This window comes from Pituophis catenifer, unplaced genomic scaffold (assembly GCF_029215685.1).
Source record: "Pituophis catenifer annectens isolate HBS135680 unplaced genomic scaffold, rPitCat1.0.hap2 SCAF_1, whole genome shotgun sequence".
Lineage (NCBI taxonomy): Eukaryota > Metazoa > Chordata > Lepidosauria > Squamata > Colubridae > Pituophis > Pituophis catenifer.
Window position 1 is genome coordinate 194,600,130 of NW_027256881.1, and position 27,763 is coordinate 194,627,892.

General features: G+C 38.2%; 1 protein-coding gene across 5 annotated transcripts in view; it reads left to right on the forward strand.

Annotated features, from left to right (window-relative positions):
- LNPK (lunapark, ER junction formation factor) overlaps window positions 1-7,540 on the forward strand; it is a 71,581-nt gene extending 64,041 nt beyond the window's left edge. For 4 of the 5 annotated variants that reach the window (XM_070933899.1, XM_070933579.1, XM_070933734.1 and 1 more), the window contains 2 exons: window positions 496-666; window positions 6,578-7,540. In XM_070933899.1, the coding sequence (XP_070790000.1) occupies window positions 496-666; window positions 6,578-6,777 (371 nt within the window). In that variant the 3' untranslated portion in view covers window positions 6,778-7,540. Of the gene's footprint in view, window positions 1-495; window positions 667-1,970; window positions 2,110-6,577 lie in introns of those variants that run through there. The other variant, XM_070933818.1, reaches the window with a different exon arrangement.
- The last annotated feature ends 20,223 nt before the right edge of the window (window positions 7,541-27,763 follow it).

Below are 27,763 nucleotides of genomic sequence, written 5' to 3' on the forward strand. Positions count from 1 at the left end.
AATCTCACTTGGGCAAAGCATTTTCAGCATCCCTATTTAGGTTGAACAAGACATGACAAGTTGATTTACCTGAAATGGGAGGAGCTGCAGATACCCTGTTCTGAAACTAAAAAGGCTTTATATGCTAAAGCCAGCACTCTGAATTGTACTTGGAAGCTGAACGATAACTAATGCAGTGTCTGCAAAATCATTCCTATGTAGTATTGGTGATGCTCCTTGTCAATAGACATTGCCAGTAGGTGCTGGATTCTGCACTTTCTGGGTAGTCTTCAAAAATAGCAAAATGCATTGCAGTCATCAGTTGGAAAGGTAAATGAGGCCATGAGTGACTGATGTGGGGCATGATGCTCCAGGAAGGGTTTTAACTAGTGCACTAACCAAAATTGGTGTTTTCAAGAGTAACATCAAAGAATAAAAATAGATTATAGCAAGTGTAAACAAGAGCTCTGAAGTTCAGTGAGTTCATTGGATATGCCTATATAATCTTTTGTGCAGCCTTTCGGTGCGCCTACTGTTTTTTCCTGAATCCTGCAAGAAAAACCAGACCACAAGCTCCACGGCTTCCGGATTTCAACATTGAAAATAAGCCAGCTTCTGTAATGGAGAGCAGGACTGAAGCTCTGCAGTCAGAGGAGGAAAACATACAACAGCCTGAAACAGAAGAAGGTATGTAGATAGGAAGCCCCAGTTATTCAATGAAAATAGAATCAGCGTAGTTTGGTCAAATGATTTGAGGGATTTGCATTTTTCTTGCGAAGGTAACAATGAAAGATTGCCAGTATATGTATGATGCCACATATATATATAGCTAAAGACAACAAGTGCAGAGAAATCTTATATATTGCTTTCTTTAAGGATGCTATCTTGGATCATATATATATGGTAATATGTGTAGTCGTCTTTATTCCTTACAATTTAGAATTCTTGTTGGAGGGGGGCGATATTGGGAGGCAAAGTGCAGCTACAGGAACATCCCAAGCCTTTTCAAATTTTTCAGGAATATTTTCTCTTTGCTATCTGATATTTTATCATTAAATTTGTTTTTTTAAAAAATAAATATTGGGTTCTTCTGTTAATTAATTATCCATATTAAGAATTATATTCACTTATTAAGGGATTTGGGTCATCATGAGGTTACATGTCATAGTTTTGGGCACATCATCAGGTTGAGGTGAATCGAAGGTCCAGCTTTTATTCTAAATGAAAAAGTTGAAATGTTAATTTTGATGTTTCCCCAAAGGATAGAAAATCTAGTAAAACAGACTTGCTTAAAAAAGGGGAATTGAAAGTGAGGTTGTCAGATTTAATTTATCAAAGTTCCTTTAAAGAAGTTTTATAAATTTGAAATGCAGTAGGGACCTTGTATTCAGCTAACAGGAAAAAGAAGCATTGTAAAAATATAATTTTGATTTCTTCTTTGAAGAGCACACCCTGTGATGAAGGGATGTAATATGTAGAACACTTTTGTGAGGCTTTAGGCAGAAGACTCTCTTCAGAATATACTGGAAAACATAACTGGTGATGATTGGTAGAAATAATGATGATGGCCAAAAATACTTTTGTAACCTTTTACAATGCTGGTTGATATTTTTCCATATGGCACAATCAAGCAATTTTTCAAATCTGTAAAATAATTTACAAGGATGTAGGAAGAGCCCTTTTAGATGAAATTGAAGGAGCATCTGACACACGAACAAGGCATAAAGGAAACACTCTTTTTTTGCTATTAATTTTTCAGTGAGTAATGTTCAGCAACAGATTTAATTTGGCCATAATACTAAGTTATAATATGCATGTTTGATTTTTTTTTTTAACTCCGATAAGGAAACTTAATCCAAAGAACACCGTGATTTCTTTCAGGGCAAGAAAACATACTTTGAAACCATGATTTGCAAATCTTTGTTTATGAATCCTGACTTGCAATATCTCTACTCAGAAGTAATCCTTATTTGTTTTTGTGCTCTTCCTAGAGTAGGGAATCAGTAGAAGAGAGGAAGGAAAAAGAAACCAGGAATTGGCAAAACAGTCCAGTGCTTTTTCTTCAAGATTGTCTTTGACTTCTTGGGGGAACCATCATTAAAACAAATCTCGGATTAGCGTGTTACTATGAAAGCAGCCATCGACTGCTTCTGAAAATAAAGTTGGTATTTAACTGTAATGGCTGATAACTGTCTACATAGTTTTGTTTGGTGACTTTTCCAAGTTATTTGGGTTCTTCTCTTCATGTTCATTGCAAACACAAACATTTTTTTATGTTAAGTCACTTATCTAGAACATTCTTACTGTTCCTTTGTACCTGAAATCTTCTGTGGAAAAAAGTATATTGAAAGATGCCAGTGCGATCCCATTAAAAAAAATTGTTAAGAGAAATAGGAGGACAATTACTTTTAACATTTGTCTCAGACAAAACAGTTGAAAGTATTACAGCATTATTACAGAGAAGCAAACATACATGAATGAAATGAGCCTTGCTGAAAAGCAACTAATATGGCATCTGCAAACATAGATCTTGTGAACCTTCTACACTTTTTTTTGAGGGAGTCAACAAGTAAGGTAGACAAAACTTCCTTTGAAGTTACTCTGTATTTCAGTTTTCAAAATGCTTTTAACAAATCCCTCACCAAAGACTCTTGATGTTGTGGCCCGTCAGTGGCCTGTGCAGTTAGTAGGTGATTCTGACAGCGAGGAGGCTGGTGTGGTGCTGCGCCAGCAGCCTGTGAAGCTGGAGCTCGAGTCAGACAATGAGGAGGCTGGAGAAGATGTGGTGCCAGAGGCAGGGATTCAGCCAGGACCTTCAGAACCTCCAGAAGCTCCCATAAGTGAAGAGGAAGAAGAGGAGGAGCCTCTTCTCGATGCACGAGTGCACAGAGCTGTTAAAAGGCAGGAGTGGCTCCTCAGGAGGAGGTCTCCTCGAGAGTGAGGCTTGGGGCTAATTGGCCACTCCCCTAGCCTATTTAAGGAAGGACGACTGATGCAATTTGCAGGAAACAACTTTGTTCATATTCCTTCACGTCTTGATTTCAGAAACATTTGATTTGGCTCTTGTTTATCTCTTGTCAGTTTTCCTGCAAATTGCTTCTGGGCATTCTGCCAACCACAGTAAGATTACGGTTATCTGAAATACTGTGGCTCAGAATTGAGTTATTATTCTTTGGATTCTTGTCGGCTGTTAATGAAGTTAAATTAACAGCCCTTGTTCAGAAAAGACTGATTTAAACTGTACTTCTGTTCGAACAACTACTAAGAAAGCTCATTAGTAGTCCTTAATTACTAAACTAAGATTTGTATGGACTTTGTGTGTACTGCGTTCTTTGGGGTCTATAGCTGGGGTAGAACACTTGAGCAAACCAAGCTGCCATGGACAGTGCTCTCATGGATTGACAGTTGGATTAAAAATAGGAAACAGTGTAGAAATAAATAGACAATTCTCACACTGGCAAGTTGAGCAAAGTTGGGTTCTCTAGGAAATGTATTTGTATATATAAATGATCTGGAGTTTGTACTGAGCCTGAAAAGTGGCTGTGTGGTGATGATCTGAAGCCGTTTGGGGTGGATGGTAAAATCAGTAAGGGATTGTGAAGAGCTCCAAAAGAAATTTTCCGTTTTTTTCCAAAATGGCAAATGTGATTTAACATAAGTGCATGTAAAAGTGCATGTTATTGGGGTGGGAGTTGGCAGTCACTAACCAAGAAAGGATGGTATTTTGGAAGGCAGCTCAATGAAAATGCTTTAAATTGCTGTAAATTGCAGTTGCTATAAAAAAGGCAAATTACCCACTGGATGTCATTAGGGAGGGAATTGTACTGGCTTAATGTCCTTGCCCAAATTTGTGGTGAGACCAGAATTAGAATATTGTGTACAGTTCTGGTCACAGCACCTTTTTTAAAAAATGGTATTTTAGAATTAGAAGTGCAAAAAAGACCAAACAGATATTCCACTATAGTTTAGAGCAGCGGCCCCCAACCTTTTGGGCACCAGGGACCAGTTCCATGGAGAGAGGTTTTTCTGTGGATCAGAGGGGGTGTGGTTTTGTGTGCTGCCTGGATCCTGCGGATGGAGCTTTGCTTGTTTGCACAGCCTGGTTTCTGGCATGCTGTAGACAGTGTCGGTCTATGTACTGAGAGTTGGGGATCCTTGGTTTAGAGTCTTTAGCTTGGAATGGAATAGGGTAAGAGAAGGCATGCTAGAGGTTCTGTATTCTGTATGTAAAATCCTGCATGGCATGGATAGAATGTGCTTCTCCCTCTTTACAGTATTAGAATTCAAGTTTACCTATAGTCATGACAAGCATTAAACGATCAAAGGCGATACTTTCCCATACAAACATATTATTAAATAGGAATTCATTGCCAGTTGTAGAAATTGCTATGTGGATGCTTTGAACTAGATGGATTTGTGGACAGGCTGTGGCCAGCTACTGCTATTGATGACTGTTGAAATCAGAGGCAATATGCTTGATAATGCTGGTTTCTGGGAAGCAACAGTGAAAGGGGTTATTACCCTCCCCTCCATTAGTGATCAGCTTCTCCAACACATCAGTTGGCCTAGGATGGGTCTCTGCCCTCCTGATCGACTGCAGACATTATTTTGCCCATCAAACTAATAAACCTTCCCATTTTCTGAGTCCCTCTTGCTAATTCTTCAGTGACTATAATTACTAGCCCGTGAAGGAATGTGGCTTGTATATGTTCAGTGCAGGGAAGAGCACCTACAGAAGAGTATTAATGATTCCGAGAGAATTTCAATACAGTGGAACCTCAGTTTGCTGATACTGCCCTTTGTTGTTTAATCAGCATAATTTATCCAGCTCTGCTCAGAAAGGATTAGTTCTGCAGAATATCTTTCTCCTATATTAGGCAAGGCTGGAAGACTCTAAAGAGAATACGAATACTCCATAGGCAGCTAAAAGCAGCAATAGTGTACACCAGCCAACATGGCAGCTGCTTTTCTTTTATTGTTGTCACTACATTTAAGGACACTAAAAAGATTTCTGTCCTTTGATTTTAACTGTTGTTTAAACCCCCCTGCAGTCCCCCCCCCGTCTCAGTTACAGTATCACCAACACAATTATATTGTGGGCCGTAAATGACACTTAAAAATCCCCTCTGCTTTGAAAAAAGAATTTTCAAAGTTTGCTCCCCAGTTTGGGGGGAGAAGAACCTTGACAGTCACATAATTGAGGCTGCTTTGTGTTACATTAAGCTTTTATATTATGATGACTCTGACACCGAATCTATGTTGATAGTGTGATTGTTATTGATATTTTTCCTTTAGTACCGTGTACAGATAGTGCTTGAATTGTGACAGTAATTGGGACCAGAATTTCCATCGCTAAGCAATGAGGTCATAAAGCATGATGTCACATGACCACATCAGTTAGTAATGGCAAGTCCGGCAGTTGTTGTTGCCATTGTTAACAGAATGCCACCAATTGTTAGGTGAGGACTCATTCTGATCCAAGCCACTCCCAGCTTCACCCTCTCAGCCCCAAGTCTCAGTAGGGTAATGGACTGCTTTCTCTTCAATTCCCCCTCTCATCTGTGCCCTTTTGACCCTCTTGTATTCTGCTGCCTCTGTTGGCCTTGCCACTCTGCATTCGCTGGCCTTGCTGTCCCAGTTGGCCCTCACTGTCTTCCTGATGAGTGCCTGGCCCTATGTGAGGCTGATTTTCTTCCCAAGGTTGCTTGTGCCTGTCGTTTTCCAAATAGTGTGTGCCATTCTTGTGGTGCTTTGGAATGCTTCTCAGGCCTTCTGAAGCATCATGAGACTGGCCTGTGAGCTTTGGAGAACAATGGATGTGGCCTTCTCATGAGATTTTTGAAGACGCTGTGGAGATTTAAGAAGTCTTCCAAAGCATTGGGAGAACAGTCCAAACAGCCTTGAGGTCTGGTCAGCTAGCAGCTATCTTGCACAGGACCAGGCTGGCCATCTTGTTAGCAGTGGGAGGGAAACTGTGAAAGTCAGTTGGGTGTGGCAGGACCTGCAGAAAATGCCTCTATGCATGTGGTACTAGGGCAAGAAGTAAAGTCCCTGAGGCAGTGATGGCTGGCTGAAAATGCTTTGGGCTTTTACCTCAGACCCAGCACCACCACCATCACCACCATCAAGGAGTACTGAAAGGGCAGAGATGGGGGAGTTAGGTGCATAGGGGGTAGTTGAAGTGCCCTTGTGTTGTGGTTATAAGTGTGGGAAGACTGCCAAGTGCCCAAATTTTGATCATGTGACTGGGGGGGGGAGCTCTGCAATGCTACAACTTTGGGGACCAGGATAAGTGCCATTTGTTCGGCACTGCTATAACTTTGAATGATTGATGAATGAATGGTTGTACAGCAGGGTTTCCTGTAGTGAATTATAGGTATTGCACATTTTGCTGTAAATTGTTTGGAGTTGTATGATTAAAGTGGCATAGAGAGGCATTTGCAATGAATGAATAAATAAATAAATAAATAAATAAATAAATAAATAAATAAATAAATAAATAAATAAATAATAAACAAAATAAATACATACATACATACATACATACATACATACATACATACATACAATTTGTATAATTAAAATGTGTGTCTCATAGGACCTTCAGAAGAAGCTCCCCCATTGACAGAGACAGACCAGGAAAATAGCAAGGCTTTAACAGTCCAACAAGGTGATGACGTGGTTGAGTCTGCGGAGGAAGAGCAACCAGCAAAGGAAACAGAAACAACGGAAACAACGCCTGCAACCTCCCTCCCTCCTCCAGGTGACCAAAGAGAAGAAACGTCTGAGGGAGAATAAGTGCCTCATTGTTTTAGCTATGTGTATTTTTTTTTTTAGATGTTACTTTTTCAAGGACTGATTCTGAGCTTAGACTGCCACTCCAATGAATGTTAAAAACTGTGCAGATTGTATTGCAATATGTTTGCGAGGCGAGTGGGTGAATTAAAGCATTTCGGTCTGGGCTAGTTAGTTGACGTCTAACTCAAACATTGATTTGTCTTTTTTTTTTTTTCCTTTTTGCGTACTTACAAAGAAATGTAAACATGCTTAAATGGGTATTTTCCATAAAGTGATCTGACCTATAGTATTATTTGGTCTTTGAGCAAAGAGTGCTGTAAATGACTAAAAAGATGTGTAAGTTTTGCTTTATTTAAATTAAGGATTTTCTTTCCTGAAAATATTTATCTATTAAGCTGAACTAAATCAATTTAAATATCCAGATGTTTACAGGAGAAAGGGTGCTTGGATAATTACTGTACCAGAAGCAGTACATTTGTGTCATTGAAACTTAAAAACTTTGCCACTCTTCATATTTTTCCTTGAAAGAATGCAGTTAAAGAGGGCCGGCTAGAATACGATGCCCCCTGTTGGGAGGCTCTGGGCACAGCAGATGAGCTGAAGATAGCATGTGAAATAGAAAGCCTAGTTTGTGTTTACATGAAGTGTAGGAATTTCAGCACTTGATTGTACTTGAATACTGAGCATTATTTATACTTGTACAATAATGATAAGTGAATTTTGTGTATTTTGTTAAGAGCAAATAAAGACTATATAGCATTAAGGGCTTGTCCAAAGCATATTCTCGTAATTGACTTAAACCGTGTCTCTTAAATTAATCATTTTATTACACACATTCTTGAATGTAAAACTAGTACATGAAAATGTCAATAGAGCAGCTACTCCACATTCTTGTATGTACTATTATTATTGGGTAATTATTTACTTAGATTCCTCAAGGTCAAAAGAATTCCAGATTATATCACAATACCACGTTGTTTGCCACCATAGGTTATGTCCAAATAGCATCCAAATCAGAACAACTGTCTGTGAAGAAGCCTGCAATTTCATTTGCCATTTCTGCACATTGTTTTTACCCCATCCAAATTTTTTAATGGACTAGATCAGGGGTCTCCAACCTTGGCAGCTTTGCTTTGCTGGCTGAGGAATTCTGGGAGTTGAAGTCCACAAGTCTTAAAGTTGCCAAGGTTGGAGACCCCTGGACTAGATAATTCAAAACAGGGTCAGTAGGAAGTAATCTGTTGACAGTGTAAATGCTAAGAAGAATTGCTGCATCACTACCGCTCTGAATACTTTTTCCACTGCTGTATAGACTCTTACCAGCGTTTAGTCATATCTGTTTTTGGTTTTCCTCTACTGTCAACTGGGGGCCTTTTCAATCACTTCAGCTCCCTTAGGTCTTCAGTAAATCTTTGGGGCTGGTGCCTGGGAGGAGACCTTGCTGGTACAATCTTGGTTCACCTCCGTGTTTCAAAGATTAACTAGGCAGAGGCTAGAACGCCTTGCCAAATTGTCAAGGAAATGCCCAAACACCCTTTGGAAACATGAATCCATTAGATTTCTGGGGCAGATTATTTTAATTGGTACTCTGCTACTGTAAAGGTTTGTAGCATCTGTGTATCCTAGTTTGATAACCTCGAGATTGATTAATCAAAGGATTGATGATAATGACTTCCATCTATGGAACAAATTGTCTAGTTTGAAATAAAGGCCAGTTCTAGCACATGCAATCCTATATGTCCGAAGGTTACTATTTGTCATAGCACTGGATCCACTAGATCCTCCAGGTTATTAAAGTTGAAGTCAACTAAGATTAAACCCTCAGGAACTCCAAACTCCAATGGGGAGGAGGCACTACTAGGCAATTGGTTAGAGCAGTTTTCCTTGCCACACAATCACAGGGACTTCTCTTCCCTGACCTTGATGTTCTGTTGTAGGACCTGAAACCAAGCCAGGCAGTTTTCCAACAGAGTCCCATTGCCAGGTCTCAGTAATACACACCAAGTGCACACACTCATCCATCACTGTTTCATGGACAGATGTGTCTTATAGTGCAATAAGGAAGTAGTGTTTATCAGGAGCACTAGCAGACCAGGGCTTCCCAAGGTTCAACAAGCTTGGTCTAGGACAGAGGCCTGTGTCATATCTTGTAATGTCTTATCCAGTAGATTTGACTCCCCACCCCTCACAATAAAATTTTAATTCTTCTGAATTAATAGCTTGTCCATTAGTAAACCCTTAGTACAAAAGTAGGTTTTCTTTTAACGTATTGGTCTATTTAGGCCAAGGTTAGACAGAAAATAGCTTGGGATCTGCTGACAAATGCCAGGATGAGTTGCCATGGATCAATGGAGGGTCCTACTTTATAAGCATTTAATCATAGGATAGATAGTCTTTGATTTACCATCACAATTGAAACCAGAATTTTTGTTGCTAAGCAAAGTGTTGGTGAAGTGAACCATGCCTGATTTTACAACCTTTTCTACCACAGTTGTTAAAACAACTCACTGCAGTTGTTAAATAAATCAGGTGGCCGTTCAGCGAATAGCAATAGCAATAGCCTTTAGACTTATATACCGCTTCACAGTGTTTTACAACCCTCTCTAAGTGGTTTACAGAGTCAGCCTATTGCCCCCAACAATCTGGGTCCTCATTTTACCCACCTTGGAAGGATGGAATGTTGAGTCAACCTTGAGCCTGGTGAGATTTGATCTGTCAACTTGCAGGCAGCCGGCAGTTAGCAGAAATAGTCTGCAGTACTGCATTCTAATTACTGCGCCACCGTGTCTCTTATCCGAGTTCTCCTTCCTCCATTGACTCTGCTTGGGGAAGATGGCTGCAAAGGTGATCACTTGACCCTAGAATGCTGCAACCGTTGTAAATACATGCCAGTTGCCAGGCACTGGAATTTTGATCACGTGACTATGGGGATCTTACAGTGGTTGTAGTAATTTTTTTCAATGGTGTTGAAACTTCAAAACAGTCACTAAACAAATGGTTGTAAATCGAAGATTACCTGTGCTCGCTCTGTATCAATAAAACTCAGATGGAGCTCTGATAAAATTCAGTGATAAAGTAGTTACACAAACATTCAGAAAAGCTGAAAGGACAAATACTTCATAATCTTCTAAAGTCACATTTAGGAAACTTATATTTATTTGCCTACTCATTCGATTCTAAGTGGCTTTATATGGTAGTCTGTATACCTTTGGAGCTTGTTTATTCCATCTTGCCCATTCTATCCGCCATTTATTCTGTCACTTTTGGCCAACTCACTGCTATATTTTGCTCTTCAAAGCTGACTAGGGTAAAACCAAACCTTGTTCCATATTCGTGCCATTAGAAACATTGTTTAGAATTCTTCTGCTCAGAACAAGCTGCATCAACTTTGTGCTTGATAATTCTGCTTAGCATAAAACAGCAGAAGGCACATCAGATGTTTTAAAAGTTTCATGTATTCACTCAAACCCAAACCCATTGGGTTGGTACAAACCATGGAAAGAAGAGCACAATGTAATTGGCTTAGTAAAAACGATTTTATAAAATATCCCCATAAAATGAAGCAGAGAAAGTGATTTTCTCAGCTTGTATGATCTCTAAAGAGGGATTGGGTCACTTAAATATTCCGTACATCTGTTCAAGCTAAATATGTACCAGTAATAAGAGAAGGAGTAGTTCTATAAGCAGCAAAAGAATCTCTCTACGTGGCATGAGGCCCACATTTCTATCCCTTCCTTCAGAAGAGTCAAAAACATTTTAATCCATATGATTTTTTTCCTGTATTTTCTTTTGTCAAATGCAACTCCATTTAATTAATTATAAGTTAATTAAATCCTTTAATCCATAGGACACCTTGCTGTATTTTGTTTTCATCTGTCAAATGAAATAATGCAATATAATAATAACTATGTAGGTCCCTGGGAAGGACTTGATAGGTGGAGAAAAATGCCAAACCCAGTCTAAAATTTGTGCAACGAATTACAATAATGCTAAAAATTTAAATCAGTTGATGCCTCCCCCCTCAAAGGAACATAAAAGAGAATTTACAAGAAGCAAACCAATTTTTGATGTGTTACATATAATTCCAACTATTCATAAAGTTAAAGCCTAGTTCAGAGTGATCCATGCAGGAAATGTAGAACTGTAACTATAAGCAATATTGCTAGTGATTAATTAATTATGTGCCAATCAAGTCAAAATCAACTCTTACAAACCTACATAAATAAGACTTTTTCCATGATGATCTGACCCTAACCTGGTCCTTCATGTCTTCCAATGTTGCACCATCACTTCCGTCCATCCATCATCCAACCTCCACAGGTTGACCTGTTTTTCCCCTTCTTTCCACCATTCTAGTTATTATAGACTTCTCAAAAGAGCTAGGTTTTTGCATAAGGTTCAAGGTATGATCACTGAGTCTTGAGTGAGAACTCTGGGTTGATTTCTTTGATAATCTACTTGCTTGTTTTCTTGGCTATCCATGGTCTTCTTAGAAGCCCTCTTCAATATCAAAAGTTAAAATTATCAATACTCTTTCTTTCCTATTCTGTAACATATTTTTGACTGCTAGTTCTTTCATTGTTGGTAGTTGTTCCTCAAGATAGAAGCTACCCACACTTTAATATCTTCATTGTCAATTCTAAGGCTGGTTGCTGTATCTGGCCATTAATGTAGTACATTTAATCTTAGTTCCATGTTTTCACTAGTTGCGTTAACTTTCATTACTAAAATTTGCAAGTCATATGCACTTTCAGCTGTCAAGAATAGTGCCATCAGCACAGCGGAGGTCATTGGAATTTCTAATTTTTAAAACACAATCATCCTCATCCAATCCAGCTTCCCTATTTAACATAAAGATTGAATAAATAAATATAGTCTACAGCCTTGTCTCCCTCTTTTGCCAATCTAGATCCAGTTGGTATTACCATGTTCTGTCCATACTGTAGCTTCCTGACCTGTGTATAGATTTTTTTTCATGAGGACAATGGGATATTCTGGGATTGCAGGATACAATCTGGGTTAGTCACCGGGACCAGAGGTTTAAACTTTGGACTTTTTGGACTCATTGTGAAGTCCATCCTCAGGGAACTTCTCTCCCACCAGAATGTGTGGGTTTCTGGGATTCCCATTTTTTCCTCAATGTATTCTAAGTGTTGAGATAATCAACCATTATATTTGAAAGCGGACTTCCTTTATTGTTACAGTGCAGCAAAAATATTATTGTGCTATTATAAAAGCCTTATAGTAAGCTGAAGTTTCTATCAATTCCATGCTGGTTTATTTTTGGACAAGCTGTAGAGGAACACTGAGATGATATTTCACGTTAAAGATCTAAGGCTACTTGATCCCCCAGAGCCTGTCTTGCTGTCATGCTAACTACCACTTTAATAATGTTCCATGGCTTCTGGGTATTTTTTGTGTACAGAAAGCGGGGGTGGTTCTCCAGTCAATGCAGAAGCAAGCACAGCACAGAATACATGAGCAAACTATGCTTAGCATAGCATACATACAGATGATCTAGTCTAGTTAAATCTATTGTATGAACCAGATAGGATTCTCTTTTTGATTCTCCCTACCTTTTGACCATCTATAAATTCCCCTCCTTTTCCATTCCCTCCCCCTTCAATCTGCTGGCTTTAACCTGTGTTATGATTACAATTCTCAGATTTCCATACTGGCTGGGAATTTGGGTAGGTATAGTGTAAATGTCCCTGAAAAAAATCACATGGGCCAGAATAAATAAATGTGCTGCCATGGGGTGTGTGTGATGGTTTGTGAGCATGAATAGATGAGCTAGTGAATTGGCGTGATTCCCTGCTTTTAATTCCCACATGCTATCACTTGAAATACATTGGAGTTTATTGCACTTGGAATACTAGCAGGTGCAATATAGCAACTTCTAATAATGGGGTGGATCAGCCCTCTTCAGATCCGTTAGATTGGTATATGCTCACTCGCAAATCAGCTCTACTCTTTCTGCAGCTTTAACTCATTGGAGCTTTAACTCATTTAGCATCCATGACAATGGTTCCCACACTCACACAGCTTATCATACAGAGAAATCTTTGTGACTGCCATTAAGCGACTGCCACACCTACAATTACTGTACATGGGCAAGTCAAAACTGAATGTGGGATGTCATCACACTATTTAAATGCAAAGAGTGGAGTAAAATAACAACAACCACTTAACTGCAAGCAGCAACCTGACTGAGTTGCCAGAATTATTCATTAGAAACTTTGCCTGAGGTTTAGAATTGAATGTAGTACAAATTACTGGGACCATCAACCTGAGAAGGTTTTGGAAAATGAGTGGGTTAAGATTTTCTGGAATTTTAAGATCCAAAGAGGCCTCTTGCTCATAACGTGCCTGATATAAGAGTTACTGAAGAAAGTCTGCTTCATTTTACCAAAAAAAAAAAAAAAAAAAAGACCACCACCCTGCTTGGAACTGCCTATATTCTAGAGCAATACTTTAATAAGAATTATTAATAAGGTTCATAGTTAGGACTGCAATGATTAAATTTCCATTAGTTTTACACTACGAAGATGTCAATAACAACATAACAACATCTGGAGCAGCACCTAAACAGAATCAATATTGGCAAAATAAAATACCCATCAGGCAATTACAAAAGGCAGCTTTAAAGGAACACCTGCAATGATACCTTTAACATCATCAAACACCTGCCTATCCCAGGTCCTTTGGAAGGAGTCAATAGCTGGGTTAAAATGCCAAATCCAGTTTAAACTTGCTGACTGTGTGGCCAACGATAATAACTTCTGTCTAAATCTTGAAAGTTTCCTTTTCTATCACATTTCTGAATTCTATTGTCAGCTCTTATTTTCTATTATGTCTCAGATGACAATGATGAATATGAGCTTAGGTAGTTCAGCAGTGCAAACCCCCCTTTCATATTGGAGAATAGTTACAATTTTGTTTATAAGAATAAAAGGTTTTAATGCTGAAGTTTTGTACATGTAAATTCTAAGATGGAAGTCTGGAAATTGCAGTCCTAACACAATCTGAAAGCAGCAGATTGGAGAAGGTTGACCTATAATAGTGTGGTCCCTGCAGCTTAAGCCATTTAAAAAACTAATCCATAGTAATGTTTTGTTTTATCATTCCCACTCTTAAAATATAAAGTTACCATATAATCAGCTCAGGGGTTATAATGACCATTAGCCCATTAGCACATTTAGTTTCCAACTGCAGAGTTAATTAAAAGCATGATAGCAATGAAACTGGATACCCACGATTAATGTGTGCTCATAATGACCCCACTATCTACAGTTTCTGCCCCAAGATGAATGACCAAGGGTCATGCATACTTTGTCAATTAAAAAAAAATGAAACTTCTGTATTTCAGTGTTATTTTGGCTCAAAAATGATCATCTTTGATTTTTGTAGGTTTATTAAAAGTTGGAGTATATCCAGAGAGTAATACAAAAATCAAATTAACTCAATTGTGTTGCATGTGTGCACTGCTGCAATTCACATGAATAAATGCTGAATGATGACAATGAGCAGTCATTTAGTTTGTTGTAACACACTTAGCGGTGACTATTGTTTATTAAAAATTAAGTTTTATTACAGCGTAAGATTTTGTCAAACAGAGTCCATTTCATTAGATGCTTAAAATTTTATTCTCAATTGACATTGCAGAGGGACAGTCAAAGGAAGACTTTGGTACCAATGTTTGTTTCTTTTTTAATATTCATTTGCGTTTCCTCTTTAAGCCAAATTCTTAGTCTAAGAAGGGTAAAGGATAAAAATTCGCTTGAATCAATACCAGGACATTTCATGGAACAGCATCTCGGCATAGAAGAAGGGACAGGAAAGGAGAAAGGGAAAGAGGAAAGACAAAGAAAAAGAAGGAAAGATGGGAAGAGAGCAAGGACAGAAAAAGAAGGAAAGAGGAGAAGGAAGAAGAAAGGAGAAGGAAGAGGGAAGGAAAAAGGAAGGAAGGAAGGAAGGAAGGAAGGAAGGAAGGAAGGAAGGAAGGAAGGAAGGAAGGAAGGATGGATCTAGGGAAAGTTCTGCATTAGCACTTGGCCACCACAGGTGCCCCGGACATGAATGATGTCGAACTGGTCATGCCCCCCCCCCCCCAAGGTCAAATACAATCGTGATCTAGCCCTCAATGCAGGGGTGAAATGCTACTGCTTTGGTAGCATAGTAATAGGTAGTAAAAAAATGTAAAAATGTAATGTAAAAAATGTAAAAAAAAAGTTCCAATGATCAGCTGAGCAACGCCCAATTGTCAGAACTTTTCTTTTTACTTCTTAAGCATTTTTTTATGTTTTAAAAGTAAAAAAAAAAATTCCGACGATTGCACGTTGCTCAGCTGATTGTCAGAACTTTTTTTGTTTTTACTTTTTAAGCATTTTTTTTACTACCTATTCACCCGAACCGGTAGTAAAAAAATGATTAAAAAAGGTAAAAAAAGGTTCCCAAGATCACAGCTGTGCCACGCGATCACTGGAACTGTCAGATGTAAATGCCTTATTCTCCAATGTGTAAATAGTATATGAACGGGGTATCAGGGGTTAATTTATTCTTCACTCCTTAATGTATTCATAATTCACCACTCCCACATCTAGCTCCTCCCATTGTATATATAAGGAGCTGTCTGCATCTTTTTCCTTGCTTCTATCTGAGAATATTCAGTGAATATAGAATGCCTGTTGTAAATAAAAGAAAATATATTCAAACCTCTAACTCTCACTAATCTTATTGAGTCTGATCCTGAAAATATTGCAACAAGCTGGTAGCAGAGGATGGTTAATTGACTCAATAAAAACTTAAAAATGTCTAAGAAAGATAGGCCCAACACCAGGGCATACAGCAAAGAAATGGAAACAGAACAAGAAATATTCAACGAATCCACAAACGCAATTTCGAGAGAATCCGAAGAATACACCACTGAAGACGAAGAAATTATAGATGAAAATGATGACCAGGAGGAAATCGAAATAGAGAATAACGAACTCAGGTCAGAAATATTAAAACTATTAAAGAGCCAGAAGAACGATGAAAGCCTCATCGCGAACCTCCAAGATATGCTGAAGAACAGCGGAGCAGCGAGAGAGAAAAACATCACTAATGAAAAGTCTAAAGACCCAAAAACAGTGAGTGATATGACTGCAGAAAAAAATATTGTGAAGAAGAAAAACGGTGATCCAGCGCGAAATTTTGAATGGCAGCCATCTTGGTTTCAACAGGCCTCCAAGGTGAGCGAAGCAGAGCCAATCAAAAAGCTCAATTCAAAATTTCTGGCGCGAAAAACGTTATCAGACAACGAAAATGAAAAAGAAGATTCAAACTCCTCAGAAGAATCAGAATCAGAAAGTGAAGGTGATTCAACAAACTACCAAATAAAATCAGCAATGAAAACGCTTTTTGCTGCATTTGGGCCAAAACTAAAAATTACTAAAAAGCTAACGAAGAAACGAGCGAGCAAGCCAATGCCTCAAGACCTGCCCGCTCCCATCCTGACTACGAGAGCGCCGACGCCCGAACCCAGAGAGCCCTGCCGATACCGCCCCACGCCACAGACCGAAGCAAGCACCAACGCCCTCAGAAGAAAAGGAAGAACAGCCGCCGTCGTCAGGACTCCCAAAATCGAACCAGAGACCGATTCATCTGAGGAGGAGCGGAACGAGCGAGCCGCGGTGAGGAGAACCTTTCACGACGACTTCAAGGAAGAAATGGACAACGCGCATGCGCAAGACTACGCAGACGGCCCGGGAAGACATGAACTGGCGAGGAGACCGTGCAGGCTCGTTGCGAGCATCCCCATGCCGTTTTGTAACTTTCTGCATTTACGAGACCACGGACTACCTCAGGTTGTAAGTAATGGACCTAATAATGTCGGAAATTTACCCAGTGACTTCCCAAAGCTAAGGGTAGATGGCATTAATTTGCAAGAATGGTATCAACAGCTCCAGGTTGTCTTTATGAAGGAAAACTTACTATTTTTTATCACTAGTCCCCCAAAAAGACCTTGGACTCTAAAAATAGATTGTTTACACCATAGAGCATTTTTCTTATTAATATCTAGTGTGTCTCCTGCAATGTATCACAGCATTAAGCCAAATCTGACTGTTTCAGAAATTATTCAATGCATGTTTAATTTGTTTCACAGTGACAGTGTAGCTACCACCACAAGGATGTCTAAAGATTTCTTTTCATCTAGGATAAAACCAGGGGTTTCCATAAGTGAGCACTTAATATCTTTAAACAAAATAAGAGCTGAGCTGCATTTGAGGGGGGAGGTGATTTCAGACCAAACAATGAAAAGTGTTATTATCAACTCACTTGATCCATCATGGGACAATTATATAACACATTTAGACACAATCAATCTAGGATACTTATCCATAGAAAGTCTATCCAATAAATTAATAGCAGAAGACAATTCAAGAAGGAATCGTTCTAACAATCACATAGAACACAAACCATATAGGAAAGTAGCTTTCCAAGAAAAATATAATGAAACATTTAAATGTCATAACTGTGGATCCAGGGAACACAATAGGAGAGATTGCCCCAAAATTTCAAAAGAAAGACATAGGTCAGAATATAGAAACAAATACAATTATAGACAGTCTTCCATAGATAGACATAGATATAGAAGCCCACCAAATTACAAAGAGAATAGAGGGGGCAGAGATAATTCAAAGGATAGAAAATCTGGTTCACTAAATGGATTAAATAAACAAGACAACACTAACATACAGCAAAATGAGAACAATAATTGGCTTATTGATTCTGGAGCAACTAATCACACCACTAATAACAAAAATATATTGTCTTCATTTATAGAAGATAAATTTGTAATAAAGGTAGCTAACCAAGAAAAGGTTCAAGTATTAGGTAGAGGGAATGTAACCCTGCCTGGTCTAGGAAAAATAGAGGGGGTATTGTTAATACCTGAAATACCTCATAACATACTAAGTGCCATAAAACTAAGTAGAGATTCTGACATTAACATTGTTTTTTCTAAAGGAAAAGCGACTTTGGAGAAGAATAAAATAAATATAGGCACTGTGATGATTAAAGGAGGCCTACCTTATCTGATAACAAAGGAAAAATGGTTGCATAACATTGATTCAAATATGGAAGATTGTATTGAAGTAGATAATGAAAATATTAGCAACAGTGACAATGATGAATGTAAAATATCTCATGATCACATAGATACACACAATGAAAAAAAACCAAAAATAGGTAAGCCAATTCATGATGAGTGTGCTCACATCTTACATAGGAAGTTAGGACATGCCAGTTTTCCTGTAGTACAAAAAATGACTGAACACGCAGAAGGTGTTAAAATAAAAAATTGTGAAAACTATTTGGAATGCTCAGTATGTAAATCTACAAAACTAAAAACTAGTCCCAGACCAAGAAAATCTACTAGATCAACCAACAAAATTTTTGATTTAGTACACATGGACTTAGTTGGTCCATTAACTCCATCAATCACTTATAGAAAACGTTACTTCTTGACAATAGTAGACGATTATAGCCACTATGGATTTGTTTATACATTAAAACACAAAGATGAAACCTTTCAAAAATTTAAAGAATTTTACAAACGCATAGAAACACAACACAATATCAAAATAAAACAAATTATGACAGATAGGGGATGTGAATTCATGTCTAAAGAATTCTCCCAATGGTTAAAAGACAAAGGAATGTTACATTACACATCTAGCCCATTTTCTGCGTTCCAGAACGGGATTGCGGAGAGGAAGAACTCAACATTACAAACCATGATTAGATGCACATTGGAAGATGCTGGCTTAAGCAAACAATTCTGGTCAGAAGCCTTACATTATTCAAATTACACACAGAATAGAACCTGGTCCAGCATTGTAAATAAGACACCATATGAAGTGATGTATAATAGGAAACCAAAATTAGCACACATGCACATATTTGGAGTCACTGCAGACGTACACATACCTAAGCAATTAAGAAGAAAGGGAGAAAACGTATCCAGAAGACTCAGATTTATGGGTTACGAGACTGGCACTAAAGGATACAGATTCATTGATAATAATAACAAATTTATAGTCTCCAGAACAGCTGTGTTCCATGAACAGGCCAACTGGTCTAAAATACATCTTAATGAAATATTTCCAAATAACAACAAAGATACAAAATCTCATGAGAAAGAGACTATAGAAAAGCAAGATATCAACAAATATAAAAACAAAACCAAAACATGGACAAATAGCCAACACAAAATAAAAACAGATACACTAACAAAAAAGGAAGCAAGATATTTGCATGATAACGATAGTAAACCTAAAAAAACTATTAGAAACACCAGAAATCAAATACCAAGTAAATACAAGGATTATATAATGCATATGGATGGTGAGCCAACAACACCTAATACATATGAGGAAGTGTTAAAACTCCCTAGTAAAGAAAAAGAAAAATGGGAATTAGCGATGAAAAAAGAGATGGAAAGTTTACAAGGACTAAATGTATTTACACCTGCAGTTGCACCTAAAGATAAAACAATTATTGGTACCAGGTGGATATATAAAATTAAGAACTTAGAGGGAGGCAATACCCTATACAAAGCTAGACTAGTTGCACAAGGTTATGCACAGAAATATCCGGAGGACTATACTGACACGTATTCCCCCACAGTAAGAACAGAGAGTGTCAAAACAGCTCTAGTGGTAGCATCAGCACTCAATCTTGATGTATTCCAATATGACATACAGACTGCGTATCTACACGCAAAACTAGATAAGGAAATATATGTAAGAGCACCTCACAGTCAATACACAAACAAAAATGAGATTTGGTTGTTAAACAAGAGTTTATACGGGTTAAAACAATCTGGTAAACAATGGTATGATTGTTTAGTAAAAGTACTTAAAACCATGGACTTCAATGCTACCACTGCTGATAACTGTTTCTTTGTCAAAAAGGGTGATGATTACATAGAATTTGTATTGATTTATGTGGATGACATTTTATACATAGGAAAACATAAAGAGAGAAGAGAAACTTTTGTAACTAAGCTAAATGAACATTTCTCGTTAAAATCTCTAGGCAAAGTAAACAAATATCTTGGTGTTCAAATTAATAAGACTAAAAGAGGATTCAAACTTACTCAGAGAGATAAGATCATAGAACTTTTAAATAAATGCAATCTAAATAATGCCAAACCTTGTGATACTCCTATGCAAACTGACTTTCTAAGAAATACTGATGAATCTTCTCCCGAATTCAAAGATAACACATTTTATAGATCAATCATAGGTTCACTTCTTTATATATCTAATTGGACAAGACCAGATATCGCTTTACCACTCAATTTATTATCCAGACATGTCAGCAAGCCAACAATGTATCACTGGGAAGCTGTTAAAAGAATTTTAAGATATCTGAAAAGTACACTAGACTTTTGTTTAATGTTAGAACCTAACGATAATAAAGAACCAAAGCTTACATGTTACGCAGATGCAGACTGGGCTGGAGACACCTCATGTAGAAAAAGCACATCTGGCTATATATTCCTCTTAAATGACTGTCCAGTTTACTGGTACACTGGTAAACAAGAACTAGTGGCCACTTCAACGACAGAAGCAGAATATGTTTGTTTATCCAAAGCTGCAAATAACCTTGTATGGTTTAATGATTTAATTTCAGATGTTTGGAAAAAACCTGCTTTGCCTTTTGTTATGCATGAAGACAACAAAGCAGCCATTGAAATATCTAGATCTGACGCCATTGGACAAAGGTCCAGACACATAGATATAAAATTTAAACATGTGAGACAATTATCTCAGGATGGATTTATTAAAGCAGTGCATTGTGATACTTCAGAACAATTAGCTGACATATTGACAAAGCCTTTACCTTCTAAGCAGCACAAATATTTAACTTCTAAATTGTATGTTTTGTATTGTCCTGAATCTGAATGTAATTGGTGTTGCATAACGAATCGGCATTTAGAGGGGGATTTGTCAGATGTAAATGCCTTATTCTCCAATGTGTAAATAGTATATGAACGGGGTATCAGGGGTTAATTTATTCTTCACTCCTTAATGTATTCATAATTCACCACTCCCACATCTAGCTCCTCCCATTGTATATATAAGGAGCTGTCTGCATCTTTTTCCTTGCTTCTATCTGAGAATATTCAGTGAATATAGAATGCCTGTTGTAAATAAAAGAAAATATATTCAAACCTCTAACTCTCACTAATCTTATTGAGTCTGATCCTGAAAATATTGCAACAGGAACCTTTTTAAAAACTTTTTTATAGCATTCTTTTACTACCGGTTCGGGTGAATAGGTAGTAAAAAATGCTTTAAAAAAGTTTTTAAAAAAGTTCCCAAGATCGCGTGCCATAGCTGATTCCCCCCCCACACCGCTGTTCTACTCACTTTCCCAAGCCTCTTTTTGGTATGTATCGTCCATGCGCGCGCACATCACATGCTTGGCACACAGCATGCATGCGCAGCCAGCAAACCGGTAGCAAGCTGGTTCAGATTTCACCACTGCTTCAATGAAATCGAGTTTGACAACCCTGGTGTAGAATGAGCTATTCTATATGGCCACAGGTTTATAATCACACAATTCTAAAAACAAGAGTTGCCCTCCCTAATTCTGTTTTTCTACATGACTATCTCTTGTCCCTTTCAATCAGTACAACCCTATAGCCAACTGAAGTCAAGTTCTGCTGACCTGAACTAGACTTTTATTCTCATCCTAATATACTTAGGATTCTCTACCTGTTGTAAATTCATTCAAGGGTGGGCAACTGTGGCCCTTTTACAACCTGTGGACTTCAACTCCCAGAATTCCTGAGACAGCTGTCTCAGGAATTCTGGGAATTAAAGTCCACAGGTTGTAAAAGGGCCACAGTTGCCCACCCCTGCATTAAACAGTAATGCCCCTGTTTTCCTTTACATATTTATGGTCATTATTATGCTGTCTGAGAATTATGGGATTTAGTATAATATCTGGAAGACTGCAAGTAGAAAAACACTAGTAGAAATTAACTCAGAGACCAAATAATCAATTACAGCAGTTGAAGTAATTATATTTGGTTGGAATGCTCCAAATTGAAGAAGACTGAGCTGCTTCATAGTAGAGGACCCTGCAAAAGACTTACACTTCTGAAATAATGATAAAATGTTTGGCTTTCTCCTCAGGCAAAAGGCATAATCCTTAGAAATCAGCTACTCCTTGCATAGGGAAGAGCTGCATTGTCCAAGGTTTCTCATGATACCCAGACACTTCTGGAAAGAGACAACTTGAACCACAAGTGGGAAAAGAATAAACCAAATGGACCACTGAAATATTATCCTGCAGTTAGAACACCAGAAAGAAAATGCTCGCATTCCATAAAGAAGTTTCAAAGAGCAGTCGTAAACCTTTTCACAATATGGAATGGTACTGTTAATCTTTATCATCCATTCAGATGTAGTTTGCTGTTCTGGACCTCCTGACCAATTTATTGCTAGAGGCAGCTATTTTCCTAGAGCTGATCCTTCCCATTTAATTATAAGCCTCTTAATGGTTGGCTGACACCAACCAACATTTCTAGAAAGATCTTTAAAGCAGTCTTCTGTTCAAGGAGCTGAATCCCCTTACATTTCCATTTATATGATTAACTTATCCAGCTTTTTAAAAAACCCAGTTCTTGATATGCCTTTCATTCATTGACTCCTTTTGATTAAATGGGTGCATCTCTATTGTTGATACTACTGATCCCATTATTATTGCTGTATTGTAATGTTTGTGTTACTGTTACTATTGATATATGTACCGACTTGAAAGTAGGACTATTGTACTTATTGGGAAGATAACAGGGGTGAAATCCAGCAGGTTTTTACAGGTTCTGGAGAACCGGTAACGGAAATTTTGAGCAGTTTGGAGAACCGGCAAATACCACCTCTGGCTGGCCCCAGAGTGGGGTGGGAATGGAGATTTTGCAATATCCTTACCCCAGGAGTGGGGTGGGAATGGGGATTTTGCAGTATCCTTCCCCTTCCATGCCCACCAAGCCATACCCATCAAGCCACACTACGCCCACCAAGCCACGCCCAGAGAACCGGTAGTAAAAAAATTTGGATTTTAGCACTGGAAGATAAGCACTTTAAATTTTGGATATATGAAAGAGAAAAACTCAAGCATCTTCGTGATCTCCATTGTGTTCTGCAATTGGGCAACCTCAGATAGAAAACAGTTCATTGGTCTTCAATAAATTCTGATATACCTGGGTTATCTATAGGCAAGCCTGTTGAATCCTGTCATGGGCCACAAGCTACTCTCTGGATCAAGATGGAAAAGGATTCTTAAATTGTAAATGGGAGGGTGGGTTGTGAGTCAGGATTATTTCATTTTATCTGCAGAATTGCATCTTTGGAGAAGGGTCCAAAATTGGAAAACTGTAGACTTTTGTCCTGAGATAGCTTATCAGTAGAAGATATAAACATTTCAGGTGAGCTATTATAGCCTTATTGTCTCTAAATAGTGATTTATGTGCTTATTTCTGCATTATTGTCCACCAGGCACAGCCCCATGTCATTTTTCAGTTGTTTTTATTTTCATTAGTATAGCCACTTTAGCTTGTGATCACTGCAATGCATTGTATATAGAGTCCAGCAGTGACATCTAAGCCCTCTGAGTTGACTGGTTGACCCCTCCACTTCCGATACATTGTTTTATCTCTCCCCCATCCTGGCCCATGACTTAAAATTAGAAAGCCCTCTATTTGTTTCATGTACAGTATGTTGTGGGCAGTTTAAAGGCTGATCAGAATCAAATATTGCTCTTTCAAATTTGATAACGTATGACTACAAAACAGTGACCTTTGATACTCAGTAATACATCAAGATGACAAGAGCTGTAAGTGCTGCAATTACCTTTGCTACACGTTGAGATTGGGTGTTAGCTCTCATCTTGCAAGCAATTATTTTCAAAAATAGGAGTGTGGGCATATGTGGGTACGGAGGAATCCTCTCAAGAGAAAAGGATCTATCAGTTTCACAAGTAATGAAAATGCAAAAATCGGGCACATCTTCATGGCTACAAAATGTACCTTGATACCTGAAATAAATCATCCTCCATTCCCACAAATACTAAAAACACAAGAATTCTATCTGGTTCAAATAACCGCTGTCATAAAATTCCTCTGTGGAGTTCTGTTCTACAAAGTTTCTAACACAACAAGAACATATATTTTTCAGTGATTTGGTACAGTTTTAATTTCTGCTGGTAAATAGCTGACACCGGGCTTTTACATTGGCATTAACTGTGATGGGATAGGGGAAAAAACCCGTGCTTGCAATTGGGTTAGACAATGCCTGTCTGGAGACTGAGACTTCAATCAAATACCCAAAGGACTGAGGCTGGCTTCAGCAAACTCTTCTAGGATTTGCAGACATTGAAGATCCCTTAGAATAGATTGATTAAACTTGAGAGTTCATGCCTATATGATATTAGTTGACTGGATCCTATCCCATGGTCCGTGCAGGAATCCAAACAAAAGCATCTTTGCCAGATGACTCTGCTTAAACTCAGCCAGTGATTTTCTGTGTTACTGGTTCCACTATCAAGTTTCTCTTACTGATTCCTACCCCCCCCCCCTGCTTTGGACTATAAAAATATTCTCCTCCTTAAACATAAAGTTTCAATCAGTTTAGAACAGTGTTTTTCAAACTTGGCAATCTTGAGATATCCGCACTTCAACTCTCCAATTTCCCTAGCTAATGTGGGAGTTGAAGTCTACACATCTTAAAGTTGCCAAGTTTGAAAATCACTGGTTTAGATCTGAAACTGAGCTCCAAAATCCTGTTCTGATGTTACCCACTAGATCAAATTATTTGACTGGAAGTATTTTTGTTTAAAAATCTTTCCAAATTTCATCTTTTTTTGTTACTTGTAGCTGCCAAGATTGAATGAGGGCTTTTCTTTTTAGTACACCAAGCTATAGTCCCGCCACGGACAGTTATCTCTAGTTGGTTTAGGAGATGACTTCTGTCTGAGAACTCGCCCAAAGGAGGAAGTTAGGAATGATTTTTGACCACTAAATTTCTCGCATAGGTCCCCTCAAAGTGTTGGTCTTGGTATGTGATACCAAAGGCAAAAGGACATGGGGAAATAAAAGAATTTTAATTGCAAATGTTCTATCACTACCTTTGTGCCATAACATTCATCTGTTTGTCCATTGAAGGACAGCATAAAGCTAAGGAAGAAGGCTGAACTGAGATCTCTTTGAAGACTCTCTGAAGCTTCTTAGCTATATCATCATTGTTCTCTCAAGCCAAGAGGTAGATAGCACAGGCTAGTCTTGCTGTCAAAAAATATTTCTTCAGCTCAGTGAGGTTGTCCACTTAATCACCTTGAGAAGGGCCATTTTAAGTCCAACTAAGAGATCAGTGACCTAAAAAAAATAGATTAATCTCATGCCAAAACCACCAAGTTTTTTTTTAAACCAAGCTTTGTGTAAGGCTACCACTGAGCTTTCTGTTGATGGCTTCCCACAAAGTTCCTTAATGGTGCCTCCATAGCTTTCCCAAGCCATGGGAAAGTGGAAAGTGGATGTTTATCTAGTAGTTGGACAAATAGCCCATCTTTCCATCTGACCAGCTGTTCTAGAAAGACTTCAAATGTCAAGATATACTAATTTATTAATGCCAGCTGAAGACTGATCTCCACAAGGCAGAAACCACTGCCAAAGTCTCATCTTCCCTAAGTTGGTGTCCTCCCAAGGTGAAGTTATCACAACTACCAGAAAGCAGGCAATAGCATTGCCAGCTTCTGTGATTCTGATGACAGAGATCAGGAAGTGCCAGGAAATCCTCCACACATCTTCAAGAATTTAAAGGAACTCAAACAAATTTTCAGTCCCCAAATTTTCAGCTGCACTCTACAGAAACAGAAAAGCAAAATGGCTGAAACAGTCTTTGTGATTTTACGACAGATATTCTTATCTTGGTGTGATAACACATAATTATATAACATGAAGGTGACCTTGGGTGGTAATCTTTAAAACAGAAGTCATTTTCTGTCCCAGCTCTTTCTGCGATGTCAGCACATCATTACTACTACCTATCTGTTCCTTGGAGATGGGGAAAAAAAGAAAAACAATCAAACAAACAAACAAACAAACAAACAAACAAACAAACAAACAAACAAACAGGAGACATAGGCTGGTAATAGAATACTACCATGGCTCTAAATAAGTATTGAAAAGTGTCCCAATATGAATTCTTGCAATGTTTCAGATTTTGTGATGGTTGAGTTTCATTTGACCCTTAAAAAAAATATTCTGGCCCTTGCTTTATGTACCATTTGTTGTACTTTCATAGAAGAAAGATAACTTTCACTATGAATAATATGGAAAAATGGATAACTGTGAATGGCCACTTTGCCCATAATAAAGAAGAAGCAAGGTAACATATCTTAGGACTCTGTTTCCTCAAATTGCAAATTAGTCATAGATACAGCTCTGTCAACTGTACCTGTGTTAACTATTGCACTGATATGAATCTTACTTTCAGCATGCCCAAAAATGGAATACCAACTAGAAATTCTGATGATCCCTGAAGCGATTGCTACTCATATAAATAATGTGTATTGAATGTATACGATGTGGCTGGCCTTTGCATGACCACACACTCATTCCAGGAAAATACTATAAGGAAAAGTATTCATATCTGTGAAATTATGTCAGGTTTTCCTAGCATTTTACTACACAGGATTTGCAAATTGCTCACATGCAATTAATGTTACAAAATGGAATTGTTGCTGTTGCACACTAACCGAGTCCACAGACCAGAGGTGGGTTTCAGCAGGTTCTGACCAGTTCTGGAGAACCGGTAGCGGAAATTTTGAGTAGTTCGGAGAACCGGTAGTAAAAATTCTGACTGGCCCCGCCCCCATCTACAGTATTCTCTGCTTCCCGGGTCCCAGCTGATCAGGAAGAAATGGGGATTTTGCAGTAACCTTCCCCTAGAGTGGGGTGGGAATGGAGATTTTACAGTATCCTTCCCCTGCCACGCCCAACAAGCCATGCCACGCCATGCCACGCCATGCCCACCAAACCACACCCACAGAACTGGTAGTAAAATTTTTTGAAACCCACCACTGCCACAGACCATGTGCCCTAGATCAGCCTATAAACTGAGAAATGTATAAAATTCAGGATTTTCCGAATAAGGCCATCAAGACCAGAGTAATGTCTACAACTTTTGTACGTTACTGTTCTTCCTTTTACTTGGGATAGAATGGGAAGTGGTGCAGTTTTGTTAAAATACCTGGAAACAATTTATCTGTTTTCACTGAGGCCTCTTGCCTACCTGACTTAAATATATACTGATTGACGATTTATGTTTGAAAACAGAACTGATAAGAAGCATAAGTGTTGTTGATATTATGTTTTGTCATATCTGGCTAAAAGATTGAAATCCTGAGAAACAATTTTCTGAAGAAATGAAACAATATGCCCTTCTGAACTCTGGTGGGAAAATAGCCTCTCCGTTTGCTCAGAATATGAAACGGTGAAGCAGTGTAAGTAAAATAGACAGCCTTGCCAAGCATGTCACATTTCTATTGGTCCCAGCCAGAACGATGTTTTAAAAAGATTTTCTAGTTATTTTTCATAAATAAATGCTGCAAATAACATCTGCAAACTAACTCGGCTGAGGGTATTTTTTCCCCCTTCTTTTTGTCAAATTAGATTCAGGTTGTAGTTTTGTTACTTTTTAGAGAAAGAGGCTCAGCAAACTGCCTTATTAAACTTGCAGAATTTCTAAAAAATACGTAGATGGAACAGAAATAGATGATTCAGTTCATGTAACACTCTTAATTATAAGCGCCCAAGAAATAAAGTTGTTGTTATCATGATCCAATTCAGTAGCTATTCAAAGTAAGTTGCATAATTACTTCATGTAAAGGTTCTTGGGGGGCAGATGAGACAACCCTCACTGGAATATAC